At 47.9% G+C, this 26,106-nt stretch overlaps 2 protein-coding genes and 1 long non-coding RNA gene across 12 annotated transcripts; all 3 read left to right on the top strand.

The window, feature by feature from the left end:
* The first annotated feature begins 103 nt into the window (after positions 1–103).
* Positions 104–4,928, top strand: LOC127462982 (uncharacterized). Its single transcript, XM_051771920.1, has 3 exons — positions 104–137; positions 1,831–2,352; positions 2,521–4,928. The coding sequence occupies exons 1-3, from the start codon at positions 104–106 to the stop codon at positions 2,970–2,972; spliced, it is 1,008 nt and encodes a 335-aa protein (XP_051627880.1). The 3' UTR covers positions 2,973–4,928.
* Positions 4,929–9,007: 4,079 nt separating this feature from the next.
* EEF1D (eukaryotic translation elongation factor 1 delta) lies at positions 9,008–24,921 on the top strand. 3 transcript variants are annotated; one of them, XM_051771973.1, is made up of 9 exons: positions 9,008–10,170; positions 14,460–14,583; positions 16,662–16,733; positions 19,900–20,004; positions 21,411–21,501; positions 21,594–21,700; positions 22,875–23,114; positions 24,280–24,474; positions 24,813–24,921. In XM_051771973.1, exons 1-9 carry the CDS (start codon positions 9,065–9,067, stop codon positions 24,849–24,851), a joined length of 2,079 nt encoding a protein of 692 aa, XP_051627933.1. In that variant the 5' UTR covers positions 9,008–9,064; the 3' UTR covers positions 24,852–24,921. The 3 variants fall into 3 exon arrangements, with proteins under 3 accessions (XP_051627933.1, XP_051627932.1, XP_051627934.1); XM_051771972.1 differs by having other exon boundaries at positions 9,010–10,170; positions 19,897–20,004; XM_051771974.1 differs by lacking the exon at positions 19,900–20,004 and having other exon boundaries at positions 9,016–10,170.
* On the top strand, positions 10,590–14,451 carry LOC127463010 (uncharacterized). Of its 8 annotated transcripts, none has more exons than XR_007900643.1 (4): positions 10,590–10,737; positions 11,118–11,286; positions 11,620–14,114; positions 14,327–14,451. It is a non-coding gene; the product is annotated as an uncharacterized LOC127463010 (long non-coding RNA). The 8 variants fall into 8 exon arrangements; XR_007900640.1 differs by lacking the exon at positions 11,118–11,286 and adding an exon at positions 10,951–11,044 and having other exon boundaries at positions 11,547–14,114; XR_007900641.1 differs by lacking the exon at positions 10,590–10,737 and adding an exon at positions 10,747–10,950.
* Positions 24,922–26,106: the final 1,185 nt, after the last annotated feature.

Raw genomic sequence — 26,106 nt, 5'->3', positions numbered from 1 at the left:
CCCGGGCATGGAGCGGCCGCCGCGTCCATGGGCATGGGGGGCGCGTTATAACCGGGGAGGGACGCGGGGATGGGGCGCCTTTGTCCCCGCTCCGCTCCCCCGCATGCGCTGGCTGTCCCCCCCTCCATACACCCCGAGTAGCGCAGCTCACCCCCCTCCCCCCATTTCTTTGCCGAGTTGGTTTCGTCCTCGTAGCCCCGCCGGCGCCCGCGGGTTGTACCACTCTGCGAAAAGGGGGCGCGAAACGCATCGCTTCTTCCCCCCCCCCCGAGCCCCCCTCGCCGCTTGCCCCCCTCACGGGCTGTTCCACCGAGCGGGGGGAGACAGCGGCGGGGCCTCCCCCTTTTTCCGTTCCCTTCCAAAACATGAGGAACATCCCGGGAGAAGCAGGGAAGCCGTGTCTGTGTGTGTGGGGGGCGGTGTGAGGTGAAGTGAGGCGGAGTGAGGCGGCGCACCCCCATTCCCCGCGGAGTGGCACAACCCGCCGGCGCCCCAGCCGCGCGAGGACGACTCCAACTCGCCAAAGACTAGGGGGGGGGGAGCCGCGCAACCTCCCGTCTACCAGAAGGGGGATCTGCGCGCATCCCGCTTGCCCCGCGGGGATATCCCACATATTCCGGAGCGGGATAATCCCAGAAATATTTGTTCGGCGCGTTGTCTCCCTTCCCTGAACCCCCTTCCCCCCCCCCTCCGCGTGGTACGCGCCGCCCCCATAACCCTCCGCGCGGCGTGCGCGGCCCCCCTTTACCCCGTCGGCGGCCGAAAGGAGCGGAGGCGCCTCAGGGATCGCGCCCTTCCCGTGAGTCCCGATTTTCCTCCCCCCCCTCTCCTTTTCCCAGCCCCTTATCCCGGGAATCCTTATCCCGCGATCCTTATCCCGCGATCCTTATCCCGCGATCCTTATCCCACCCTTGGGATCCTTCGTCCCCTCTCCTGAGCCTCGCTAATGGCGGTTTCGGGGCTCTCCGGAGCGTCCTTTGCCACCTCCCGGGTGTGGAGGGGCCTTTATCGGGTGAGAATTCCCAAGGGAACGGGGGCGATCCCTTCCCATTCCCAAGGTTTTAGGCCCCTTTTTCCCTTAAGAGTTCTGGGAAGCGGGTTGTTGGAGTCCGCCAAAGCCGCGAATGAGAGGGTTAGAGGTGCCCTTGATTTTTGGAATTACTTTTTCCCATTCAAAATTCCAGGGAATATTGGGGTGACCTCCCTTCCCAATGTTTTAAATCCATTTTCCATTAATAATTCTGGGAAAGGGAGTTTTGGGAATCCTCCCCTTTCCTCCCAGAGTCCTGAATGAAAGGGTTTTTTGGGATCACTTTTCCCCACTCAAAATCCTAGGGAATATTGGGGTGACCCCCCTTCCCAATGTTTTAAATCCATTTTCCATTAATAATTCTGAGAAAGGGAATTTTGGGAACCCTCCCTTTTTTCCCAGACTCCTCAGGGAGAGGATTTGGGATGCCCTTGTTTTTTAGGATCACTTTTCCCCACTCAAAATCCCAGGGAATATTGGGGTGATCCCCCTTCCCAATGTTTTAAATCCCTTTTCCCTTAATAATTCTGGGAATGGGAATTGTGGGAACCCTCCCTTTTCTCCCAGAGTCCCGAGGGAGAAGATTTGGGATGCCCTTGTTTTTTGGGATCACTTTTCCCCACTCAAAATCCCAGGGAATACTGGAGTGACACCCCTTGCCAATGTTTTAAATCCATTTTCCATTAATAATTCTGGAAAAGGGAATTGTGGGAATCCTCCCCTTCCTCCCAGAGTTCTGAGAGAGAGGATTTGGGATGCCCTTGTTTTTTGGGATCACTTTTCCCTAGTTTAAATCCCAGGGAATACTGGAGTGACCCCCCTTGCCAATGTTTTAAATCCATTTTCCATTAATAATTCTGGGAATGGGAATTTTGGGAATCTTCCCAGAGTCCTGAGGGAGAAGATTTGGGATGGCCTTGTTTTTTGGGATCACTTTTCCCCACTCAAAATCCCCGGGAATCCTGGAGTGACCCCCCTTCCAAATGTTTTAAATCCATTTTCCCTTAATAATTCTGGGAAAGGGAATTGTGGGAACCCTCCCCTTCCTCCCAGAGTCCTGAGGGAGAGGATTTGGGATGCCCTTGATTTTTGGGATCACTTTTCCCCACTCAAAATCCCAGGGAATATTGGGGTTACCCCTTTTCCCAATGTTTTAGGTCCCTTTTTCCATAATAATTCTGGGAATGGGAATTGTGGGAACCCTCCCCTTCCTCCCAGAGTCCTGAGGGAGAGGATTTGGGATGCCCTTGATTTTTGGGATCACTTTTCCCTACTCAAAATCCCAGGGAATATTGGGGTGACCCCCCTTCCCAATGTTTTAGGTCCCTTTTTCCCTAATAATTCTGGGAAAGGGAATTTTGGGAATCCTCCCCTTTCCTCCCAGAGTCCTGAATGAAAGGGTTTCAGGTGCCCTTGTTTTTTGGGATCACTTTTCCCCACTCAAAATCCCAGGGAATACTGGAGTGCCCCCCCCCTTCCCAATGTTTTAGGTCCCTTTTTCCATAATAATTCTGGGAAAGGGAATTTTTGGAATCCTCCCCTTTTCTCCCAGAGTCCTGAGAGAGAGGATTTGGGATGTCCTTGTTTTTTGGGATCACTTTTCCCACTCAAAATCCCATGGAATACTGGGGTTACCCCCCTTCCCAATGTTTTAGATCCCTTTTCCCTTAATAATTCTGGGAATGGGAATTGTGGGAACTCTCCCCTTCCTCCCAGAGTCCTGAGGGAGAGGATTTGGGATGCCCTTGATTTTTGGGATCACTTTTCCCCACTCAAAATCCCAGGGAATATTGGGGTTACCCCTTTTCCCAATGTTTTAGGTCCCTTTTTCCATAATAATTCTGGGAATGGGAATTGTGGGAACCCTCCCCTTCCTCCCAGAGTCCTGAGGGAGAGGATTTGGGATGTCCTTGATTTTTGGGATCACTTTTCCCTAGTTTAAATCCCAGGGAATACTGGAGTGACCCCCCTTCCCAATGTTTTAAATCCCTTTTCCTTAATAATTCTGGGAATGGGAATTGTGGGAACCCCCCAACCCTCCCATAGTCCTGAGGGAAAGGATTTGGGATGCCCTTGTTTTTGGGATCACTTTCCCCTACTCAAAATCCCCGGGAATATTGGGGTGATCCCCCTTCCCAATGTTTTAAATCCCTTTTCCCTTAATAATTCTGGGAATGGGAATTGTGGGAACCCTCCCTTTTCTCCCAGAGTCCTGAGGGAGAAGATTTGGGATGCCCTTGTTTTTTGGGATCACTTTTCCCCACTCAAAATCCCAGGGAATACTGGAGTGACACCCCTTGCCAATGTTTTAAATCCATTTTCCATTAATAATTCTGGAAAAGGGAATTGTGGGAATCCTCCCCTTCCTCCCAGAGTTCTGAGAGAGAGGATTTGGGATGCCCTTGTTTTTTGGGATCACTTTTCCCTACTTTAAATCCCAGGGAATACTGAGGTGACCCCCCTTGCCAATGTTTTAAATCCATTTTCCATTAATAATTCTGGGAATGGGAATTTTGGGAATCTTCCCAGAGTCCTGAGGGAGAAGATTTGGGATGCCCTTGTTTTTTGGGATCACTTTTCCCCACTCCAAATCCCCAGGAATACTGAGGTGACCCCCTTTCCCAATATTTTAAATCCCTTTTTCCCTAATAATTCTGGTAAAGGAGGATGTGGGACCCCTTCCCCACATTCCCTGTGGGATCTCTTTTCCCCCCTCACATCCCAAAAAGGAGGATTTGGGCAATTCCCTCATTATCCCTGAGATCCCTTTTCCTTTTCCAGTCCCAGGGAATGGGTTTTTTTTAGGAATCTCCCTCTCTTTGGAATCCCTTCCCATTCCCAGGATTTAAGAGCCCCTTTTTCCAGGTCCCTAAATTTCTGTGGGAGCCACAATTCCCGAATTTCTCCCTCATTCCACAGTGGGGGGGAGCAGATTCCCTGTTTTTTGGGAATATTCCCGCCGTGTAAATCCCCCCCTCTGGATTGCCCAGGAATTCCGTGTCATTCCCACCTGGGAAAGGAGGGGAATTTTGGGAATCTTCCCCATCCCTGCCACCTCCAGGAGCCTCCAGGATCTGCCCTTCCCTCCGAATTCCTTGGATTCCTTCCCTTTCCAAAGGGAATCTGCAGCTGCTCCGTGGCCTGGCCGGGATCCATCCCAATCCCAACCCCTTTGGCTGCCTCTCCCAACTTTTTTTTGGGAAAAATCAGCTCCTGGAATTCTCCTTCTCTTCCCTCTCCCTCTTTCCATGTGCTGCCATTCCCAAACTTCCAGAACCTCCGTGGGATTTGTCCTCTCCCTGTTTTTTTTGGGGATCCTTTTCCCAAACTATTTTGGGAATGGGCAGAACCTCCTGGTGTTTTCCATGGGAATGAGGGATTAAATCCATGGCATTCCCAGAAATCCATCCTTGACATTCCCAGAAATCCGTCCTTGGCATTCCCAGAAATCCATCCTTGGCATTCCCAGAAATCTGTTCCTGGCATTCCCAGAAATCCGTCCTTGACATTCCCAGAAATCCATCCTTGACATTCCCAGAAATCCATCCTTGGCATTCCATGAAATCCATCCTTGGCATTCCCTAAAATCCGTCCTTGGCATTCCCTGAAATCCGTCCTTGGCATTCCCAGAAATCCATCCTTGGCATTCCCTGAAATCCATCCTTGACATTCCCAGAAATCCATCCTTGACATTCCCAGAAATCCGTCCTTGACATTCCATGAAATCCATCCTTGGCATTCCCTGAAATCCATCCTTGGCATTCCCAGAAATCCGTCCTTGACATTCCCAGAAATCCATCCTTGACATTCCCAGAAATCTGTCCTTGACATTCCCTGAAATCCATCCTTGGCATTCCCTGAAATCCCTGTGGATGGTTTGGAATTGTTTGTGATTCCGTAATTCCCTTTTTTTCCAGGTGTTTCCCGTTTCTCCCGGACCTTCAGGTAGGACTTTTCCCCCCCCGGAGCTGTTGATTCCCGACCTTTTCCCGGTTTTCCCGACGGTGACACATTCCCTGCCTTTCCTTTCCCTCGGAATTCCCGAATCCAGGATTTTTCCTCGTGAACGAGGAGCAGCTCGGAGTGGGTTTGCAAGGTTGGGAATTGGGTTTTCCTTGGAATTCTGGAGCTTTGCCGAGGGAATGGGGAAAGGCCCGCTCGTGGCCTGAGCTGGGAAAGAGCTGATTGTCGGGAATTTTTGGGAATTAAACCAACAGGAGTTGGGAAAGGAGCTGATTTTTGGGAATTTTAGGGAATTAAACCAGAGGGAGTTGGAAAGGAGGCGATTTTAGGGAATTTTTGGGAATTTCCAGGAATTTTGGGGACTTTTCGGGAATTAAACCAGCAGGAGCTGGAAAAGAGCTGATTTGAGGGAATTTTGGGGAATTTCAGGGAATTTTCGGGAATTTTCGGGAATTAAACCAGCAGGAGTTGGAAAAGAGCCGATTTTCGGGAATTTTCATGAATTTTTGTGAGTTTTCGGGAATTTTGGGGAATTAAACCAGTGGGAGCTGGAAAAGAGCTGATTTTTGGGAATTTTTGGGAATTTTCAGGAATTTTAGGGAATTTTGGGAATTTTCAGGAATTTTAGGGAATTAAACCAGCAGGAACTGGAAAAGAGCTGATTTTAGGGAATTTTTGGGAATTAAACCAGCAGGAACTAGAAAAGAGCTGATTTTCGGGAATTTTCGGGAATTTTAGTGAATTTTCAGGAATTTTAGGGAATTAAACCAGCAGGAACTAGAAAAGAGCTGATTTTCGGGAATTTTAGGAAATTTTCGGGAATTTTAGGGAATTTTCAGGAATTTTAGGGAATTAAACCAGCAGGAACTGGGAAAGAGCTGATTTTGGGGAATTTGGGGGAATTTTAGGGAATTAAACCAGTGGGAGCTGGAAAAGAGCCGATTTTAGGGAATTTTCATGAATTTTCAGGAATTTTTGGGAATTAAACCAGCAGGAACTGGGAAAGAGCTGATTTTAGGGAATTTTAGGGAATTTTCAGAAATTTTAGGGAATTTTTGGGAATTTTAGGGAATTAAACCAGCAGGAGTTGGGAAAGAGCTGATTTTAGGGAATTTTTGGGAATTTTCGGGAATTTTGGGGAATTTTAGGTTATTAAACCAGCAGGAGCTGGAAAAGAGCTGATTTTTGGGAATTTTCAGGAATTTTTGGGAATTAAACCTGTTTTTAAGTTTTTCATTCCTTAAAAATCTGCTTTTTTTGGGAATTCTGGGTGGGAAAACATGGAAAAGGGATGGTTTGGGTGGTTCCAATCCCTTTTTCCCAAATTACTTCTGGAAAACCGATGGACATGGAATAGAAATGACTTGATTTTCCCAATTTTTAAGCTTTTCATTCCTTAAAAATCTGCTTTTTTGGTGGAATTCTGGGTGGGAAAACGTGGAAAAGTGAGGGTTTGGGTGGTTCCAATCCCGTTTTCCAAAATTATTTTGGGAAAACCGATGGACACTGAATAGAAGTGACTTGATTTTCCTAATTTTTAACCTTTTCATTCCTTAAAAATCCTCTTTTTTTTGGGAATTCTGGGTGGAAAAACATGGAAAAGGGCTGGTTTGGGTGGTTCCAAATCCCTTTTTCACGGATTATTCTGGGAAAACCGATGGACATGGAATAGAAATTCCTTGATTTTCCCAATTTTTAAGCTTTTCATTCCTTAAAAATCTGATTTTCTTGGGAATTCTGGGTGGAAAAATGGGATTTTGTGACGTTTCTCCCTGAATTTCCTGGAATTCTGGGAAGCTCCTGAGCTCTGCGTCGAATTAACCGTGTTAATTAACGCCTCTATTAATTATTATTATTTATTATTAATTATTAATTATGAATTAATTTTGTTCTCGTCGTTCCTGGTGATTCCTAAAAAAAAATGGGAATTTTTGTTGATGTTTTCCCTGTTTTTTTAATGCTTTCCCAGGAATTAAAACAAAGTAAGTACCCTCTGCTTGGCTTGTTTTTTTGGGATTCCCGGAAAATCCGGGAATGTCGGCGCCGGTGGGATATTTAGTGGAGGAAATATTCCTGAATTTCTTGGAATTAAGGAATTTTTGGGGGGATATTTATGGGATGAAATATTCCTGAATTTCTGGGAATTAAGGAATTTTTGGTGGGATATTTGTGGGAGGAAATATTCCTGAATTTCTTGGAATTAAGGAATTTTTGGTGGGATATTTGTGGGAGGAAATATTCCTGAATTTCTGGGAATTAAGGAATTTTTGGTGGGATATTTATGGATGAAATATCGTGGAATTTTCTTGGAATTAAGGAATTTTAAAGGGTTTTTTTGGGTGGAAAAATCAGCTGGAAATAAGAAAGGAATTTTTTTTTTATGTTTAAAAATGGTATTTTATATTATTATTGTAGTTATTATTATAATTATTATAATTAAAATATTTTCTATTTATTTCAATATTAATTTCTATTTTAGGGTTGTGCAAAATTATCTCTAATTAAAAAATAAATAATTTTAAAATGTGTTAAATCCCAAATTTTAGGGTGGTTTTTTTGGGTGGAAAAATCGACTGGAAATAAGAAATGAATTTTTATTTTCTATTTCTAGAAATGTTATTTTATATTATTATTATTATTATTATTATTATTATTATTATTATTATTATTATTATTATTATTATTATTAAAAATATTTTCTATTTATTTCAACATTAATTTCTCTTTTAGAGGTGTGCAAAGTGACCTCTAAAAAGTAGATTAAATAATTTAAAAATGTGTTAAATCCCAAATTTTAGGGGTTTTTTTAGGTGGAAAAATCAGCTGGAAATAAGAAATGAATTTTTATTTTCCATTTCTAGAAATGTTATTTTATATTAACATTTTGATTTATTGTTATTTCTGGTTATTATTTTAGTGATATTTGCTATTAATATTTTAACAATATTTTAATTTCATTTTATTTTGTATTTTTAGAAATGTTATTTTATATTAATATTAATATTTTGATTTCTTTTGATTCATATTTCTTATTATTATATTTATTATTTTAGTGATATTTGCTATTATTGTTTTTCCAACATTTTAATTAATTAAATTTTGTATTTATAAAACTATTATTTTCGATTCATAGTAATTTATATTTTAAGGCTCTTGTGCAAAATCATAATTAAAAATATTTTCCATTTATTTCAATATTAAAGGAATAAATTTATATTAATTTCTATTTTAGGGTTGTGCGAAATGACCTCTAATTAAAAAATAAATAATTTAAAAATGTGTTAAATCCCAAATTTTAGGGTGGTTTTTTTGGGTGGAAAAATCAGCTGGAAATAAGAAATGAATTTTTATTTTCTATTTCTAGAAATGTTATTTTATATAATAATAATAATAAATATAATATTATTATTATTATTATTATTATTATTATTAAAAGTATTTTCTATTTATTTCAATATTAATTTCTATTTTAGGGTTGTGCAAAATGACCTGTAATTAAAAATTTAATTTAAAATTATAATTTAAAATTTAAAATTAATTTAAAGTTAAAAATATTAAATAATTTAAAAATGTGTTAAATCTCAAATTTTAGGTTTCTTTTTTTGGGGGTGGAAAAATCAGCTGGAAATAAGAAATGATTTTTATTTTCTATTTCTAGAAATGTTATTTTGTATAATAATAAATAAAATAATAATAATAATAATAATAATATAATTAAAAATATTTTCTATTTATTTCAACATTAATTTCTATTTTAAGGTTGTGCAAAATGGCCTGTAATTAAAAATTAAAATTAATTTTGAATTATAATTTAAAATTTAAAATTAATTTAAAATTAAAAATATTAAATAATCCCGGTGGGTTTGTTTTTTTATATGAATGAGAATTTTGGAGTTTTAAATCCCGGGAAGAATATTGGGAATATTTCAGGTTTGGGCTTCCTTGGAATTCCGATTTAGAGCAAAAAAGAGGGAAAAATGAATCCAATGTTTTTTTTCCCGAGGAATTTTAATGGATAAAATTCCCGCTTTTCCCATTGCTGCCACTACATTTGTTGTGCTTGTTCTTTCCATGCTCTCCCGGTTTATTTTTATTTTTGGGAAGATGAGGACACGGAAAAATCCCTGCCCGGCAGACAAAGTTTGGCCGGAAAAGCACAAATCCCAGGAATCCGAGCGGGAAACGGCTCCGACTCCTCCGGAGGATCCCGACGGCTCCCAAATCAACGGGATCTGCCCCGAGGAATCCGAGGAATTCAAGGGAGACCTCAAGAAATCCCGGAATGGCAAAAAGCAGCGGAAAAGGAAACGCTCGCCCAAGGCCAAAAGCGGCGGCGCCGATTCCCAGCTGGAATTCCTGTTGGGAATGTCGGCCGAGCGCGTGTGGTTCGACAAGCCCTTGTACGACCGGGCCGAGAGCGTCTACCGGAAAAAAATCATGGATTCTTGGAGCGGGGAAGCGCCGGAAAGTCGAGGAATCCCGGAGGAATTCCCGGCGCCTCCCGGGGTTAAATCCGGCCCGGATATTCCCAAATCCAAGGGAATCTGCTCCCACGGGAATTTGGCCGCCTGTCACCACGTTGTCCAAGGGGTTTGGCTCAACAAGCCAGATTTCGACAGAGCCGAGGGGAAATTCATGGAAAAATCCCGGTTTTTCCTCCTTCCTCCCGACGTCTTGAGCGTCCCGGCCCGGAATTCCGGGCTGGGAACGCCGGACGAAGGTTACGGCACCGCCCTGCCCACTCCGGCCACGCCCTGCTTGGCTCCGCTTATTCCCGACTCCGGCATTCCCGGCGTTCCGGACGAGCCGGTGAACGGCAAGCCGCAGTTTTCCAACTGGGAAGCGCTGGCGGCGGAAGTGTGGCTGGAAAAGCCCCGCTACGACGCCGCCGAGAAGAACTTCTACGAGAGGATGTTTTCCAGGAATATCCCGGAGAAAATCATGGAGAAGAACCAGAAAGCCGGGAATCAGTCAGGAAACGGCGCCGAGCCGGTGATTCCCGGTATTCCCGAGGATATTCCCACCTGTTTTTTCCTTCACCGGGACAGCGAAGCCGGGTGGCTCCACAAGTCGACCTACGACCGAGCCGAATCCCGGTTCTTCGCCCTGGAAGCTTCCAGAGCCTCAGGGATTCGGGAATCTCCGGAAAATCCGCCTGTCCCGGCTCCGGCAACGAAGTAGGAAAAGTTTCCGTTCGGGGAGGGGGGAGGGGGAGGGAAAAACGTGGAAAAAATTCTGGGCTGGAGCAGCCCCAGAAGGAATTTTTGCATGTGGAGAAGAACTGGGTGGACTCGGAGGCGCTGCCGGTGGGAATTCCAGGCGGGAATTCCCCCTGCTCCGGATGGATTCCGGTGGATAAAGGTTGGATTCGCGTGGAGCCAGAATTTGGGAATTGAGCTCGGGGTTCCCATTTTTTTTTTTTTTTCCATGGATACGGGACCTTCCTCCTTTTCCATCCTCTCATTCCATGAAAAACTGAGTGTCATTCCCAAAGGTTTGGCGGTGACATGGACACAATTTCGGGAATGATTCCTTTGGGAATATTGTGCTGTGCTTTGGGGTTTTGAGGGAAAAGGTCGTTGCATTCCCTGGAATTTATGGAGTGCTCTGGGATCCTTTCCATGCTCTTATTCCATGTCAAACTGAGCGTCATTCCCATTTTCCAGCTGGAAAAACAGGGACACAATTTCGGGAATGATTTTTCTGGGAATATTGTACCGTGCTCTGGTTCTTGGAGGGAAAAGGTTGTTGCATTCCCTGGAATTTTTGGAATGCTCTGGGATCCTTTCCATGCTCTCATTCCATGTCAAACCGAGCGTCATTCCCATGATCCAGCTTTTCCATTCCATGTCAAACTGAGCGTCATTCCCATTTTCCAGCTTGAAAAACAGGGACAAAATTTTGGGAATGATGTTTCTGGGAATATTGTGCCGTGCTTTGGGTTTTGGAGGGAAAAGGTTGTTGCATTCCTGGGAATTTTTGGAATGCTCTGGGATCCTTTCCATGCTCTCATTCCATGTCAAACTGAGCATCATTCCCAAAGGTTTGGAGGTGACAGGGACACAATTTCGGGAATGATTTTTCTGGGAATATTGTACCATGCTTTGGGTTTTTGAGGGAAAAGGTCGTTGCATTCCCTGGAATTTTTGGAATGCTCTGGGATCCTTTCCATGCTCTCATTCCACGTCAAACTGAGCGTCATTCCCATTTTCCAGCTGGAAGAACAGGGACACAATTTCGGGAATGATTTTTCTGGGAATATTGTGCCATGCTCTGATTCTTGGAGGGAAAAGGTTGTTGCATTCCCTGGAATTTTTGGAATGCTCTGGGATCCTTTCCATGCTCTCATTCCATGTCCAACTAAGCATCATTCCCATGGTCCAGCTGGAAGAACAGGGACACAATTTCAGGAATGATTTTTCTGGGAATGTTGTGCTGTGCTCTGTGTTTTTGAGGGAAAATGTTGCATTCCCAGAAATTTTTGGAATGCTCTGGGATCCTTTCCATGCTCTCATTCCATGTCCAACTGAGCGTCATTCCCAAAGGTTTGGAGGTGACAGGGACACAATTTCGGGAATGATTCCTTTGGGAATGTTGTGCCCTGCTCTGGATTTTTGAGGGAAAAGGTTGTTGCATTCCCGGGAATTTTTGGAATGCTCTGGGATCCTTTCCATGCTCTCATTCCATGTCAAACTGAGCGTCATTCCCATGATCCAGCTTTTCCATTCCATGTCAAACTGAGCATCATTCCCATTTTCCAGCTGGAAAAACAGGGACACAATTTAGGGAATGATTCCTCTGGGAATGTTGTGCCGTGCTCTGGGTTTTGGAGGGAAAAGGTTGTTGCATTCCCTGGAATTTCTGGAATGCTCTGGGATCCTTCCCATGCTCTCATTCCATGTCAAACTGAGCGTCATTCCCATGATCCAGCTGGAAGAACAGGGACATAATTTCGGGAATGATGTTTCTGGGAATATTGTGCCGTGCTTTGGTTTTTGGAGGGAAAAGGTTGTTGCATTCCCGGGAATTTATGGAATTTTTGGAAAACCGTGGGATTTGGGATGAGGTTGTGGCGGATCCTGATCCGGGCGTGTTTTCCTTGTACTGCTCCATCCCTGTTTTTCACCTCCTGTCCCTGTTCCCGGCTGGAATTCCGACCACATCCCCTTTTCCTCTTTTCCCCTTTCCCTTCCAATGAATCCTTTGGAAGCTGCTCCTTAAAAATTCCACCATTTCCCAGCAGGATTGGGGGGGGGGTTTATCCTGATTTTCCCAAGGAGCACCAGGGATTTTTCCATAGGGATTTTTTCCATGTAGTGCCAGGGATTTTTTTCCATGATTTTCCCATGGAGTGCCAGGCATTTTTCCATGATTTTTCCATGTAATGCCAAGGATTTTTCCATGATTTTTTCCATGCAGTGACTAAGATTTTTCCATGGAGGAACAGGGATTTTTCCCATGGAGTGCCAGGGATTTTTCCATGATTTTTCCATGTAGTGACCAGGATTTTTCCCATGGGGTGCCAGGGAATTTTTTTCCAGGATTTTATTTCCCTGTAGTGCCAGAGATTTTTTTCCAGGAATTTTTTTCCCCTGTAGTGCCAGGAAATTTTTCCACAGGGATTTTTTCCATGGAATTACCAGGGATTTTTCCACCTATTAACAAGGATTTTTCCCATGGAGCGCCAGAGATTTTCCCACATAATTCCAGATCTCTCCCTTCCAAGTTGGTTCATTAATCCCAAACCATCCCACAATTCCACGTCTCCATTCCTTTCCCATTCCCTTCCCTGAGCCAGCAGCATCCCTGGCACTCCCCCTCAAATCCCAGTGGGGTTTTTTATGGAATAAAGTCAGGATCAGCTTATCCCGCCCATGCCCAGCTTAGGCAGGTGGTTCATTAATCCCAAACTATTCCACAATTCCATGTTTCCAAACCATCCCACAATTCAACATCTCCATTCCTTTCTCCTTCCCCTTCCCTGGTGCTCCCCCTCAAATCCCAGCAGGGTTTTTTATGGAATAAGGTCGGGATCAGCTTATCCCACCCCTGCCCGGGTCAGGCAGGTGGTTCATTAATCCCAAACCATCCCACAATTCCATGTTTCCAAGCCATCCCACAATTCCATGTCTCCATTCCTTTCTCCTTCCCCTTTTCTGGTGCTCCCCCTCAAATTTCAGCAGGATTTTTTATGGAATAAGGTTGGGATCAGCTTATCCCAGTTGTTCCCAAGTCAGGCAGGTGGTTCGTTAATCCCAAACCATTCCCTAATTCCCTGTCTCCAAACCATCCCACAATTCCACATCTCCATTCCTTTCTCATTCCCCTTTTCTGGTGCTCCCCCTCAAATCCCACTGGGATTTTTTATGGAATCAGGTTGGGATCAGCTTATCCCGCCCCTGCCCAGCTCAGGCAGGTTGTTCATTAATTAATCCCAAACCATCCCACAATTCCCTGTCTCCAAACCATCCCACAATTCCATGTCTCCATTCCTTTCTCCTTCCCCTTCCCTGGTGCTCCCCCTCAAATCCCAGCAGGGTTTTTTATGGAATAAGGTTGGGATCAGCTTATCCCAGTTGTTCCCAAGTCAGGCAGGTGGTTCATTAATCCCAAACCATTCCCTAATTCCCTGTCTCCATTCCTTTCCCATTCCCTTCCCTGATCCAGCAGCTCACCCCTAAATCCCAGTGGGGTGTTTTTTATGGAATAAGGTCGGGATCAGCTTATCCCGCCCCTGCCTAGGTCAGGCAGGTGGTTCATTAATCCCAAACCATCCCACAATTCCATGTTTCCAAGCCATCCCACAATTCCACGTCTCCATTCCTTTCTCATTCCCCTTTTCTGGTGCTCCCCCTCAAATCCCAGTGGAGGTTTTTTATGGAATAAGGTCGGGATCAGTTTATCCCGTCCATGCCCAGCTCAGGCAGGTGGTTCATTAATCCCAAACTATTCCACAATTCCATGTCTCCAAACCATCCCACAATTCCATGTCTCCAAACCATCCCACAATTCCACATCTCCATTCCTTTCTCCTTCCCCTTCTCCTTTAAATCCTGGTGGGGTTTTTTATGGAATCTAGTCGGGATCAGCTTATCCTGCCCCTGCCCGGGTCAGGCAGGTGGTTCATTAATCTCAAACCATCCCACAATTCCATGTCTCCAAACCATCCCACAATTCAATGTCTCCAAACCATCCCACAATTCCATGTCTCCAAACTATCCCACAATTCCACATTTCCATTCCTTTCTCCTTCTCCTTCAAATCCCAGTGGGGTTTTTTATGGAATAAGGTCAGGATCAGCTTATCCCGCCCCTGCCCCGGGTCAGGCAGGAGGTTCGTTAATTAAGAGCATTAATTCATTAACAAAGCCGATCCCAGCGCCTTCAAACCCTTTCCCTGCTCGAACATTCCCCCTTCCCATCCTTCCCTGCTCCTTCCCTGACCTGTGAGGGGCTGTTTTTCCCAGGAAAATGGCCCTGGATCACTTCCTGCACGACAAGGTCTGGCTGGACAAGCACAAATACGACGACGCCGAGCGCAGGTTCTACGAGCGCCTCAACGGCCCCCGAGGAGGCTCCAACCGCTCCCAGGTAATTCCCAACCTCGGGAATTCCCCACCTCGGGAATCCCCACAGGGATTTGGGGGGAGGTGGGAGGGGGGAATCCCGTTCCTTGGGCTGTTTTGTTCCCAGTTTTCCTGGTGATTCCCGAACCGCCCCCCAGTTACATCTGATTTGGTCTCTTTTATGGGTTAGGGTTTTTTTTTATTCCATGATTTTTATGGATTCTGGAGGATTTGATGCCGGGGAATTAGGAGGTCACGTGGCCTGTATCCTTAATTTTGCCAGGGATTTTTTTTCCAGGAATTTTTCCATGTGGTTACAGAGATTCTTCCCACGGAATGTCAGGGATTTTTCCCTCTAGTGCCAGGGAGTTTTTTCCAGAGATTTTTCCATGGAGTGCCAGAGATTTTTTTCCAGGGATTTTTCCCACACAGTGCCAGGGATTTCTCCAGGTAGTGCCAGGGTTTTTTTCCCAGGGATTTTTCCCACTTAGTGCCAGGGATTTTTCCATGGAGTGACAGGGATTTTTCCATGGAGTGCCAGGGATGTCTTTCCAGGGATTTTTCCCTGTAGTGCCAAAGATTTTTCCCATGGAGTGAGAGGAATTTTCCCACATAGTGCCAGGAATTTTTTTTCCAGAGATTTTTCCATGGAGTGCCAGAGATGTCTTTCCAGGGATTTTTCCCTGTAGCGCCAAAGGTTTTTCCCATGGAGTGCCAGGGATTTTTCCCACGCAATTCCAAAGGTGTTTTTCCCCATGGATTGACAGGGATTTGGTTTTGGCTATTCCTGCTGGCACTGGAGACAGGAATGATAAAAACTGGGAAGCTCTGGGTGAGTCCTGGGAGTCGATTTTTAGGGATGGAAAAACCTCTTGGAAGTGTTTAATATTCCAAGCTTCCAGGGGAAGGAGTTTTCCCTGGGATTTGAAGGATTCCTGGAGGTCCTGCAGCACTTTCCCAACCCTTTTCCCCCTGGAAAAATATCCCTACGCTCCTTAAAACCTTCCCAGGTGCTTCCCACTGGGATGTATCCAGGCTTATCCCTCTTTTCCTTTGCCTCTTTATCCTGGGATTTGGGGCTTGGGAGGAGTTTTCCTGGCTCAGGTTGGGCCTGCGAGGTCGGAATTTTGGGAAAAGGCAGGGAATTTCTGGGAAGGGGATCTTTAAATCCAGGGGAAGTTCTGGCAGCAGGAAAACAGGGGGAAAAAAAATTCCTTGTGTGCTGGAATTTTGGGTCTGGATATAGGGTTGGAATCAGGGCTGTCACTTTCTGCCTGGGTACAGAGAATTTTATGGAAAAGAGCTGCCTGGGGCTGGATTTTTAGGGAATCCTGGAGTCACTCCAACCTTCCAGGAAGGAAGAGAGGGAAAAAATTCCTTGTGTGCTGGAATTTTGGGTCTGGATACGAGGTTGGAATCACAGTTGTCACTTCCTGGACTCAGGGAATATTATGGAAAAGAGCTGCCTGAGGATGGATTTTTAGGGAATCCTGGAGTCATTCCAACCCTCTGGCAGCTTTCCAAGGTTTCCAGGTAGGAGCAGAGGGAAAAAATTCCCTTGTGTGCTGGAATTTTGGGTCTGGATACGAGGTTGGAATCACAGTTGTCACTTCCTGAGTACAGGGAATATTCCAGAAATATCTGCCTGGGGCTGGATTTTTAAGGAATCCTGGAGTCATTCCAACCCTCTGGCAGCTTTCCAAGGTTTCCAGGCAGGAGCAGAGGGAAAAAATTTCTTGTGTGCTGGAATTTTGGACTTGGAGTCAGGGCTGTCCCTTCCTGGACACAGGGAATATTCCAAAAGATCTGCCTGGGGCTGGATTTTTAGGGAATCCTGGAGTCACTCCAACCCTTTTTAAGGAATTCTGGAGTCCTTCCAACCCTCTGGCACCTTTCTCAACCTTCCAGGGCAATTCCAACCCCCTTTTCCAGGCTGATCCTTGCGGGGGTTCCGTCGCTCCGGGCAGCAAATCCCGCTGGGATCGCGGCCGGGATGATTCCCACTTTCCCCTCTCGATTCTTCCCTCCTTTTTCTCACTTTTCCCGGGTTTTTTTGGATGAGTTTTCCAAGGAAACTGTGGGTTCTTCCCCCCCTGTCTGCAGGAGAACGGAGCCAGCACGATCCTGCGGGACATCGCCAGAGCCAGGGAGAATATCCAGAAATCCCTGGAAGGGGTGAGTAAAACCCCCCTGCCCCCCCGGCTGGCTCTACCTGCTTCCCGCTTTTTCCTGGAATTCTGGCTCCCCACACCTTCTTGGGAAGGAAGGGACCAGCCCCAGTGTCACTCCGGCCCATCCCGAGCTTCCAAACTGCTGGAATTGGGGGGAAAATTCCTCAAGTTGGGCTTTTCCCGCCTTTTTTTTGGGATGTTCCCACAGGTCTTGGCTGAGGAGGGAAGTGCTGGAATGTGGGGTTTTTTGGGATCTCCTGGGATCCACCTTCTCTTCCCTGTTTCCAGGGGCTGTTAAAAGGAATGGGGTTTTCCAGGGAATTGAGTTTGGCTGCTGGAACTTCCAGTGGGAGCCCAGGAATTCCCTCAGGAATGTGGTTTTGTGCTGAGTAGGGACAACACTCCTAAAATTCCCAATTTTTCCAAGAGGAAACCAAAATCTCAAAAGTGTTGTTCTAGGGGTAAAAAATCCCTGGATTTGGGTGAAAATTCCTTGAGTTGGGCTTTTCCCGCCTTTTTTTTGTTTTCCTGCTGGGATGTTCCCACTGGTCTGGGCTGAGGAGAGAAGTGCTGGAATGTGGGATTTTTTGGGATCTCCTGGGATCCACCTTCTCTTCCCTGTTTCCAGGGGCTGTTAAAAGGAATGAGGTTTTCCAGGGAATTGGGTTTGGCTGCTGGAGCTTCCCATGGGAGCTCAGGAATTCCCTCAGGAATGTGGTTTTGTGCTGAGCAGGGACAAGACCGTGAAAATTCCCAATTTTTCCAAGAGGAAGCTGAAATCTCAAATTAAAAGTGTTGTTCTAGGGGTAAAAAATCCCTGGATTTGGGTGAAAATTCCTCAAGTTGGGCTTTTCCCGCCTTTTTTTTTTGTCCTGCTGGGATGTTCCCACAGGTCTTGGCTGAGGAGGGAAGTGCTGGAATGTGGAGTTTTTTGGGATCTCCTGAGATCCACCTTCTCTTCCCTGTTTCCAGGGGCTGTTAAAAGGAAATGGGGTTTTCCAGGGAATTGGGTTTGGCTGCTGGAGCTTCCCATGGGAGCTCAGGAATTCCCTCAGGAATGTGGTTTTGTGCTGAGTAGGGACAACACTCTGAAAATTCCCAATTTTTCCAAGAGGAAGCTGAAATATTAAAGTCATAAATGGCTTTATGGGAAGGAAAATCCCTGGATTTGGGTGAAAATTCCTCGAGTTGGGCTTTTCCCGCCCTTTTTTTCCCTGCTGGGATGTTCCTTTCGGGGAAAACGGGATTGCAGGGAATGTGGGATTTGGGCTGGTGATCCCGTTTTCCCAAGGCTTGGATCATCCTTCCCTCAGGGAAGATTCCCCAGAGGCAACTTTTCCAGGATTTCTGAGCTTGTGGCTTGACCAAAGCCCAGGATTTTTGGGACCTGGATGCGCCTCTTGCTCCATGATTTGGGAAAGGGAGGAATTCCACTTGGAGACCTTGAATCCTTTCCTTCTTCCCTCTTTTTTTGTGGGATTAGCATTAACAGGGAATAAAAGTGTCCTCTCCCTGTGCTGAGGCCCCTCAAATCCTGGGATCAGGGGTTTTTTGGGATATACTGGGAATGTTTATTGACAAGGAAGATCCTGAGGGGCTGGAGCGTGTCCAGGGATGGGAACGGAGCTGGGAAGGGTTTGGAAAACTTCCCGAGGGAGCTGGAAAGGCTCATCCTGGAGAAAAGCGGGATCAGGAGGGACCTTGTTCCCAAAAATTCCCTGATGGGAAGGTGGAGCCGGGTGGGATTTGGGAATTTCTCCCAGGGAACAAGGGACGGGATAGGAGGAAACAGCCTCGAGTTGTTCCAGGGGAGGTTCCGGTGGAATACTGGGAAAATTCCCTCCTGGAATTTTCACCCTGACCCCAGAGTGGAGTCACCACCATTCCCGGGGGGATCGTGGATCCCTGTGGATCCCAGGATTTGGGATGGATCCCAGGATTTGGGACATGCATATGGATCGGGGGAACACTGGGATGGACTCCAGAGGCTTTTCCCGCCTTTGCCATTCCATGATTTTTATCTCTGGTGCCCCAGGGATGGGATGATCCCCGAGTGCTGCAGGAGCTTCCTGCGGGCTCCGAGAGATTCCAAGGCATTCCCAGATTTTTTTAAGGGGCTTGGTGTGAGATTTGGGGTCGAGTTTTCCACGTTTTCCGTGGCATTTTGGGGATCCAAGGGCGGGAAAAGCGACTTTATCCTCAGTGCCAGCTGGAATCCCTCGGGATTGGTTCCATCCCAGAGCTGCTCCTTTAGTTAAGATCCAAGAGGAGCCTCTGGAATTCCTGGAGGAATGTTTGTGCTCCGGGTGCTCCGCGTCCCTCCCGCTCCAAAGACTTTTCCAAGACTTTTCCTTGCATGTGGATCTTTCCTGCCCTTGAGCTGCCTCCGAGTGGGGAAACCTTTTCCCGCCTTCCCAAACTTTTCCCATCTTCCCAAACCTTTCCCGCCTTCCCAAACTTTTCCCATCTTCCCAAACCTTTCCTGCCTTCCCAAACCTTTCCTGCCTTCCCAGACTTTTCCCATCTTCCCAAACTTTTCCCACATTCTCCCCGTCTTCCCAAACCTTTCCCCTCTTCCCAAACTTTTCCCATCTGTCTTCCCAAACTTTTTGTGCCTTCCTCAACTTTTCCCAAACCTTTCCTTCTTCCCAAACCTTTCCCGCCTTTCCACACTTTTCCCCTCTTCCCAAACTTTTCCCATCTTCCCAAACTTTTCCCAAACCTTTCCTGTCTTCCCAAACCTTTCCCGCCTTTCCACACTTTTCCCCTCTTCCCAGACTTTTCCCATCTTCCCAAACTTTTCCCAAACCTTTCCTGTCTTCCCAAACCTTTCCCAATCTTCCCACACTTTTCCTGTGTTCCCAAGCCTTTCCCATCTTTCCAAACCTTTCCTGTCTTCCCAAACTTTTTCCAACTTTTCCCCTCTTCCCAAACCTTTCCTGTCTTCCCAAACATTTCCCCAACTTTTCCCCTCTTCCCCAACTTCTTCTCCCCAAACCTTTCCCCTCTTCCCACACTTTTCCCATCTTCCCACATCGTTCCCTCTTCCCAAACTTTTCCCTGTGTTCCCAAACCTTTTCCCTCCTCCCAAACCTTTTCCTTCTTGCCCAACTTTCCCTGCCTTCCCAAACTTTTCCCCTCTTCCCAAACTTTTCCGCTCCCTGCAGCAGAAGACTCCTCCTCCTCCTCCTCCTCCTCCTCCTGCTCCTGCTCCTCCTGCTCGGAGCCGGGACGTTCCCTGTGGCCGTGCCCGGAAGCAGCCGGGACGCTCCTCCGTAAGTTTTCCAAGGGAACGGGACAGGATCCGGTTGGGATGAGGAGGCTCCTTCCCATTCCTTAGGGATGGATCCACCTCTCCCGCCTCCCTTCTGGCTCCTGGATAATCCTGGAGCTGAGATCCCGGGATTTGAGATTCGCACCGGAATTCCCCAGGCTGGAAAAGGTGGAATTTCTGGAGAAGGCTCTCCCTGGAGACCTTCCCACTCCAGGAATCTCCAACTCCATCCCTGGAAGTGTCCAAGGCCGGGTTGGAGCAGCCTGGGATGGTGGAAGTTTTCCCTCCCTTTCCATGGGAACAGGATCATCTTCCAAGTCCCTTCCACCTCAAACCGTTCCCGGATTTCTGGGATCCAGGCCCTGTTTTCTCCCCTCTCTCCATCCCAAGTGAGATCTCCTTGGAATTCCATGTGGGATAAATTATTCCCCCCGTTTCTATTCCCTTGGATCCGCCTCCCTTCTGGCTCCTGGATAATCCTGGGGCTGAGATCCCGGGATTTGAGATCTACTGGTTCCACAGCCGGGGATTCACACCGGAATTCCCAAGGCTGGAAAAGGTGGAATTTCTGGAGAAGGCTCTCCCTGGAGACCTTCCCACTCCAGGAATCTCCAACTCCATCCCTGGAAGTGTCCAAGGCCGGGTTGGAGCAACCTGGGATGGTGGAAGTTTTCCCTCCCTTTCCATGGGAACGGGATCATCTTTCTGGTCCCTTCCACCCCAAACCATTCCCAGATTTCTGGGATCCAGGCCCTGTTTTCTCCCCTCTCTCCATCCCAAGTGAGATCTCCTTGGAATTCTGTGCGGGATAAATTATTCCCCCCGTTTCTATTCCCTTGGAAACGAAACTCTCCGAGCACAATTCCCGTCGTTTTCCTTCCTTTTGCTCCTCGGAATCGCTGGATAAGGAACCTCCTTAACAAAACAAACCAAAAAGCTCTTTATTGCCTCCAAAAAAAATCCATTGGAATCCTCGGGATCCACCATTCCCTTGGGATTTGTGGGGTTTAAATTGTTAGGAACGAAAAGCTGGGCCGGGAATGTGGGAACGGAGAAATCCCGGGATCTCTTCCCGCCTTTCCCAGTGACTCGGTTTGTTGGGAGAGGAAGGAGACTGAGGGATTCCAAGATTTTTAAGGGGGCTTGGTGTGAAATTTGGGATGAGTTTTCCATGTTTTCCGTGGCAAAAGAGCAGGAAAAGCCACGTTATCCTTAGTGCCTGGGATCCCTCGGGATTTATCCCATCCTTTAATCCTTATCCCGATTTTATAAAACCCTTTGAGGGGAAAACATCCATGTTTTTACTTCAAGCTCTTAAAATTCCCTCCTTTCCCCCCGGGCTTTGGAATTTTCGGGAAAAGGAGCGGAACCGTCTCCGCCTCATCCCGCTTTTCCTCCTCCTTCCAGAGCGGCGGCGCCTCCGGAGCCACCGGCGACCAGAACGAGCTCCTGGCCCGGATTTCCCACCTGGAAGTGGAAAACCAAAACCTCCGCAGCGGTGAGTGGGAAAAATCCTCATCCCGCCTCAGAATCCCACCCGGATCCGGGAAAACTGAGTGGCTTTTCCCGGTTTTTCCCTCCTTTTCCCAGTGGTCTCCGACCTGCAGATGGCCATCTTCAAGCTGGAGAGCCGCCTGAACGCCCTGGAAAAATCCTCCTCCGGCTCCCACCAGCCCTCGCCCGTCCCTCCCACCCAGGTGAGCCTCGGGAACGCGGCGGGATTCCCTCTGGGAATGGAACTCCGGAGGGATCGACGATCCAGGGGGTCAAATATCCCGGGTTGGATCCCGTTCTCCCCCAAAATCCCACCAAGTGGGGCTTGAGCATCCCCATTCCCATTCCCGGGCTTTTGGGCTGCTCTGCTCCGACTCCAAGTTCACCTTGTTCCCTTTTCCTTCCCCTCGTTCCCTTTTCCCTTCTTTTTCCCTTTTCCCTTCTCCTTGTTCCTTTTTCCTTCATCTCCTCCCCTTTTCCCTTCCCCTTCTTCCCTTTTCCTTCCCCTTCTCCCCTTTTCCCTTCAATTTTCTCCCTTTTCCTTCCCCTTCTCCCCATTTTCCTTCCCCTTCTCCCCTTTTCCCTTCACCTTCTTCCCTTTTTCTTTTAATCTTCTCCCCTTCTTCCTTTAATCTCCTTCCCTTTTCCTTCACCTTCTCCCCCTTTTCCCTTTAATCTTCTCCCCTTTTTTTCCCTCCACCTTCTCCCCTTTTCCCTTCCCCTTCTCCCCTTTTCCCTTCCCCTTCTCCCCCTTTTCCCTTCAATTTTCTCCCTTTTTCTTCTCCTTCTCCCCCTTTCCCTTTAATTTTCCCCTTTTCCCTTTAATTTCCTCCCTTTCCCTTCCCCTTCTCCCCTTTTCCCTTTAATTTTCCCCCTTGTCCCTTCTCCCCCTTTTCCTTCCCCTTCTCCCCTTTTCCCTTCACCTTCTCCCCTTTTCCCTTTAATTTTCCCTCTTGTCCCTTCACCTTCTCCCCTTTCTCTTCCCCTTTTCCCTTCCCCTTCTCCCCTTTCCCCTTCTTCCTTTAATCTTCTCCCCTTTTCCCTTTCATTTTCTCCCTTTCCCTTCCCCTTCTCCCCTTTTTTTCCCTTCCTCGTCTCCCCTTTTCCCTTCCCCTTCTCCCCCTTTCCTTTCTCCTTCTCCCCTTTTCCCTTCCCCTTCTCCCCCTTTCCCTTCCCCTTCTCCCCCTTTCCCTTCCCCTTCTCCCCTTTTCCCTTCCCCTTCTCCCCGTTTTCCCTTCAATTCTCCTTCTCCCCTTTTCCCTTTAATTTTCCCCTTTTCCCTTTAATTTCCTCCCTTTCCCTTCCACTTTTCCCCTTTTTTTCCCTTCCCCTTCTCCCTTTCCCTTCCCCCTCTCCCCTTTTCCCTCCCCTCCACAGAAAGTGGAACCTTTCAGCATTCCCTCCAAAAAAGTGGAGCTCCCGGCCAAGAAACCGGAGCCGGCGGCTGCCGAGGGGGAGGATGAGGACGACGACATCGACCTTTTCGGGAGCGACGACGAACAGGAAGACCGGGAAGCCGCCAAAGTTCGGGAAGAGCGGCTCCGGCAGTACGCGGAAAAGAAGGCCAAGAAACCGGGAATCATCGCCAAGTCCTCCATCCTCCTGGATGTGAAGCCGGTGAGCGCTGGGAATTTGGGAGCTCTGGGAATCCTCTCCCTTCCTTCTCCGAGGGGAACGCTGGGAGGACCTGCGGAATTCCAAACCTTGGAACGGGGCGGGATGTTCTTGCTGGGATGTTCCTGCTGGGATGTTCCTGCCGGGATGCGTTGCCTTCGCGCCGTGGAATCCTGGGATGGTTTGGGATGGGAAGGGACCTTAAGGATCGTGGAATTCCATCGCCTTCCATGGGCAGGGAAACCTCCCACTATCCCAGGTGGCTCCAAGCTGGCCTTGGACACTTCCAGGGATGGGGCAGCCACAACTTCTCTGGGAATTTCATCCCAACCCCTCCCCACCCTCCCAGGGGAGAATTCCTTCCCTATATCCCATTCCTCCCCAGTATCCCATTCCTTCAAGTATCCCATTCCTACCCCGTATCCCATTCCAATATCCCATTCTTCCCCAGTATCCCATTCCTTCCCATATCTCATTCCTTCCCAACATCCCATTCCTTCCAATATCCCATTCCTTCCCAATATCCCATTCCTTCCAGTATCCCATTCCTTCCCAGTATCCCATTCCTTCCAGTATCCCATTCCAATATCCCATTCCTCCCCAGTATCCCATTCCAATATCCCATTCCTCCCCAGTATCCCATTCCTTCCAGTATCCCATTCCTCCCCAATATCCCATTCCTTCCAATATCCCATTCCTTCCAGTATCCCATTCCAATATCCCATTCCAATATCCCATTCCTTCCCAATATCCCATTCCTTCCCAACATCCCATTCCTTCCAATATCCCATTCCTTCCCATATCCCATTCCTCCCCAGTATCCCATTCCTTCCCAATATCCCACCTAACCCTCTGACAGTGGGAATCCATTCCCTGTGTCCCATCCCTCCATCCCTTATTCCCACTCCCTCTCCGGCTCTCCGGGAGCCCCTTTGGACACCGGAAGCTGCTCCAAGCATTCCCTGCATCCTTCCCTTTTCCAAGCTCCGATGAAACCAGCCAGGAAAGGGCTCTTTGGATCACCTGGATGATCCCAAGAGGTGTCCTGATGTAAAGGAAAAAGGGGAAGATCCTACGGAAAAAGGGCAGGAAATCAAGGAAAAAGAGGATCGCTGCCGAATCCCGGGAAAACACTTGAACTTCCCGCTTTTCCTGCCTCTTTTCCCAGTGGGACGACGAGACGGACATGGCCAAGCTGGAGGAATGTGTCCGTTCCGTCCACATGGATGGGCTGCTCTGGGGAGCTTCCAAGCTCGTCCCGGTGGGATACGGAATCCGGAAGCTGCAGATCCAGTGCGTGGTGGAGGACGAAAAAGTGGGAACGGACATCCTGGAGGAGGAGATCACCAAGTTCGAGGATTACGTGAGTCTGGGAGTGGGAGAACAGAGGGAGGGTTGGAAAACCGGGATGTGTTTTCTTGGGAATGCCTGGAATTACCTGGAGGACTCATCGGAGTGGGATAAGAGAAGGAAGGTTTAGACTGGGATGTGTTTTCTTGGGAACGCCTGGAATTCCCTGGAAGACTTGCTGGAGCAGGACAAGAGAGAGAGGGGGTTTGGACCAGGATGTGTTTTCTTGGGAATGCCTGGAATTACCAGGAGGCCTCGTCGGAGTGGGATAAGAGAGGGAGGGTTTGAAAACTGGGATGTGTTTTCTTGGGAATTTCTGGAATGACCCGGAGGGCTCTGCTCTCATTCCAGGTGCAGAGCGTGGACATCGCTGCCTTCAACAAGATTTAGATGGAAAACTGGGATCTTTTTCCCTCCGAAACGGGAATAATAAAGCTGAAGGTTGGAAGTGCACACAGAATGGGGGTTTATTCCCGTCTCCGGCGGGATTCCGTGGGGAATTTTGGGATATTGGAGCAACCTGGAGTAGAGGAAGGAGGTTGGAGCTTGAGCAGCTTCCAGGTCCTTTCCAACCCAAAGCATTCCATGATTTCCTCGTTCCCTTGGGGAAAGGGAAGACCTTGGGATACGGGAGGGCCGAAATTTTGGGAATGAAGGTCTGGAGGTGCCAAAGGTGCTTCCAACTCCCCTTTCCCGAGGGAGAAACCCCCGGCAGTCCCGACTGGAAAAGGAAAACCGGGATGGATCAGCGGGAAACATCCCGGAATTGGTGGTTTGGGATGGATTTCATCCCTCTTTTCCCATGGATTCCGTGCCCAGGTCGCTGGAACTGTGGAAAGGTGACATTCCCGAGGGGGTGGCCTTTGGGAGAGGACAGGTGACATTCCTGGCTGTGTCCCAGGAATTCCCAGTGTCCCATGACCCTGGAGTTGGGAATGTCCCAAATCCTTGGAGCTGGGAATGCCCAGTGTCCCAAATCCCTGGAGTTGAGAATGTCCTTAAACCTTGAGGCTGGGGGTGCTCAGTGTCCCAAATCCCTGGAACTGGGAATGCCCCAAATTCTTGGAGCTGGGAATGTCCAGTGTCCCAAATCCCTGGAACTGGGAATGCCCCAAATTCTTGGAGTTGGGAATGTCCAGTGTCCCAAATCCCTGGAGCCAGGAATGTCCCAAATCCCTGGAGTGGGGAATGTCTTTAATTCCTGGAGCTGGGGGTGCCCAGTGTCCCACATCCCTGGAACTGGGAATGTCACAAATCCTTGGGGCTGGGAATGTCCCAAATCCCTGGAGCCAGGAATGTCCCAAATACCTGGAGTTGGGAATGTCCTTAATTCCTGGAGCCGGGAATGTCCCAACTCCCTGGAGCTGGGAGTGCCATCCCGTGTCCCTGGTGTCCCCTGTGCTGCCATCCCATGTCCCCAGTGTCCCTGTGCCCCCCGTGTCCCGGCTGTTCCCCCTTGGCACAGGACGATCCCCGAGGTCCCGCTGCCACCAGTTTGCCCCGTGCGGTGCCATCCGTGGGCTCGGATTGTCCCCTGTCCCCACCCCCGTGTCCCCTGTGCTGCCATCCCCTGTGTGCCCTCTGTCCCTGGTGTCACCACCCCTCTGTGCCCTGTGCTGCCATCCCCTGTGCCCTGTCCTGTGTC

Source organism: Manacus candei, unplaced genomic scaffold (genome assembly GCF_025592945.1).
Source record: "Manacus candei isolate 608988 ecotype Guabito, Panama unplaced genomic scaffold, ASM2559294v1 h1tg000148l, whole genome shotgun sequence".
Taxonomy (NCBI): Eukaryota; Metazoa; Chordata; class Aves; order Passeriformes; family Pipridae; genus Manacus; species Manacus candei.
This window is presented reverse-complemented; position numbering and strand designations above follow the sequence as displayed.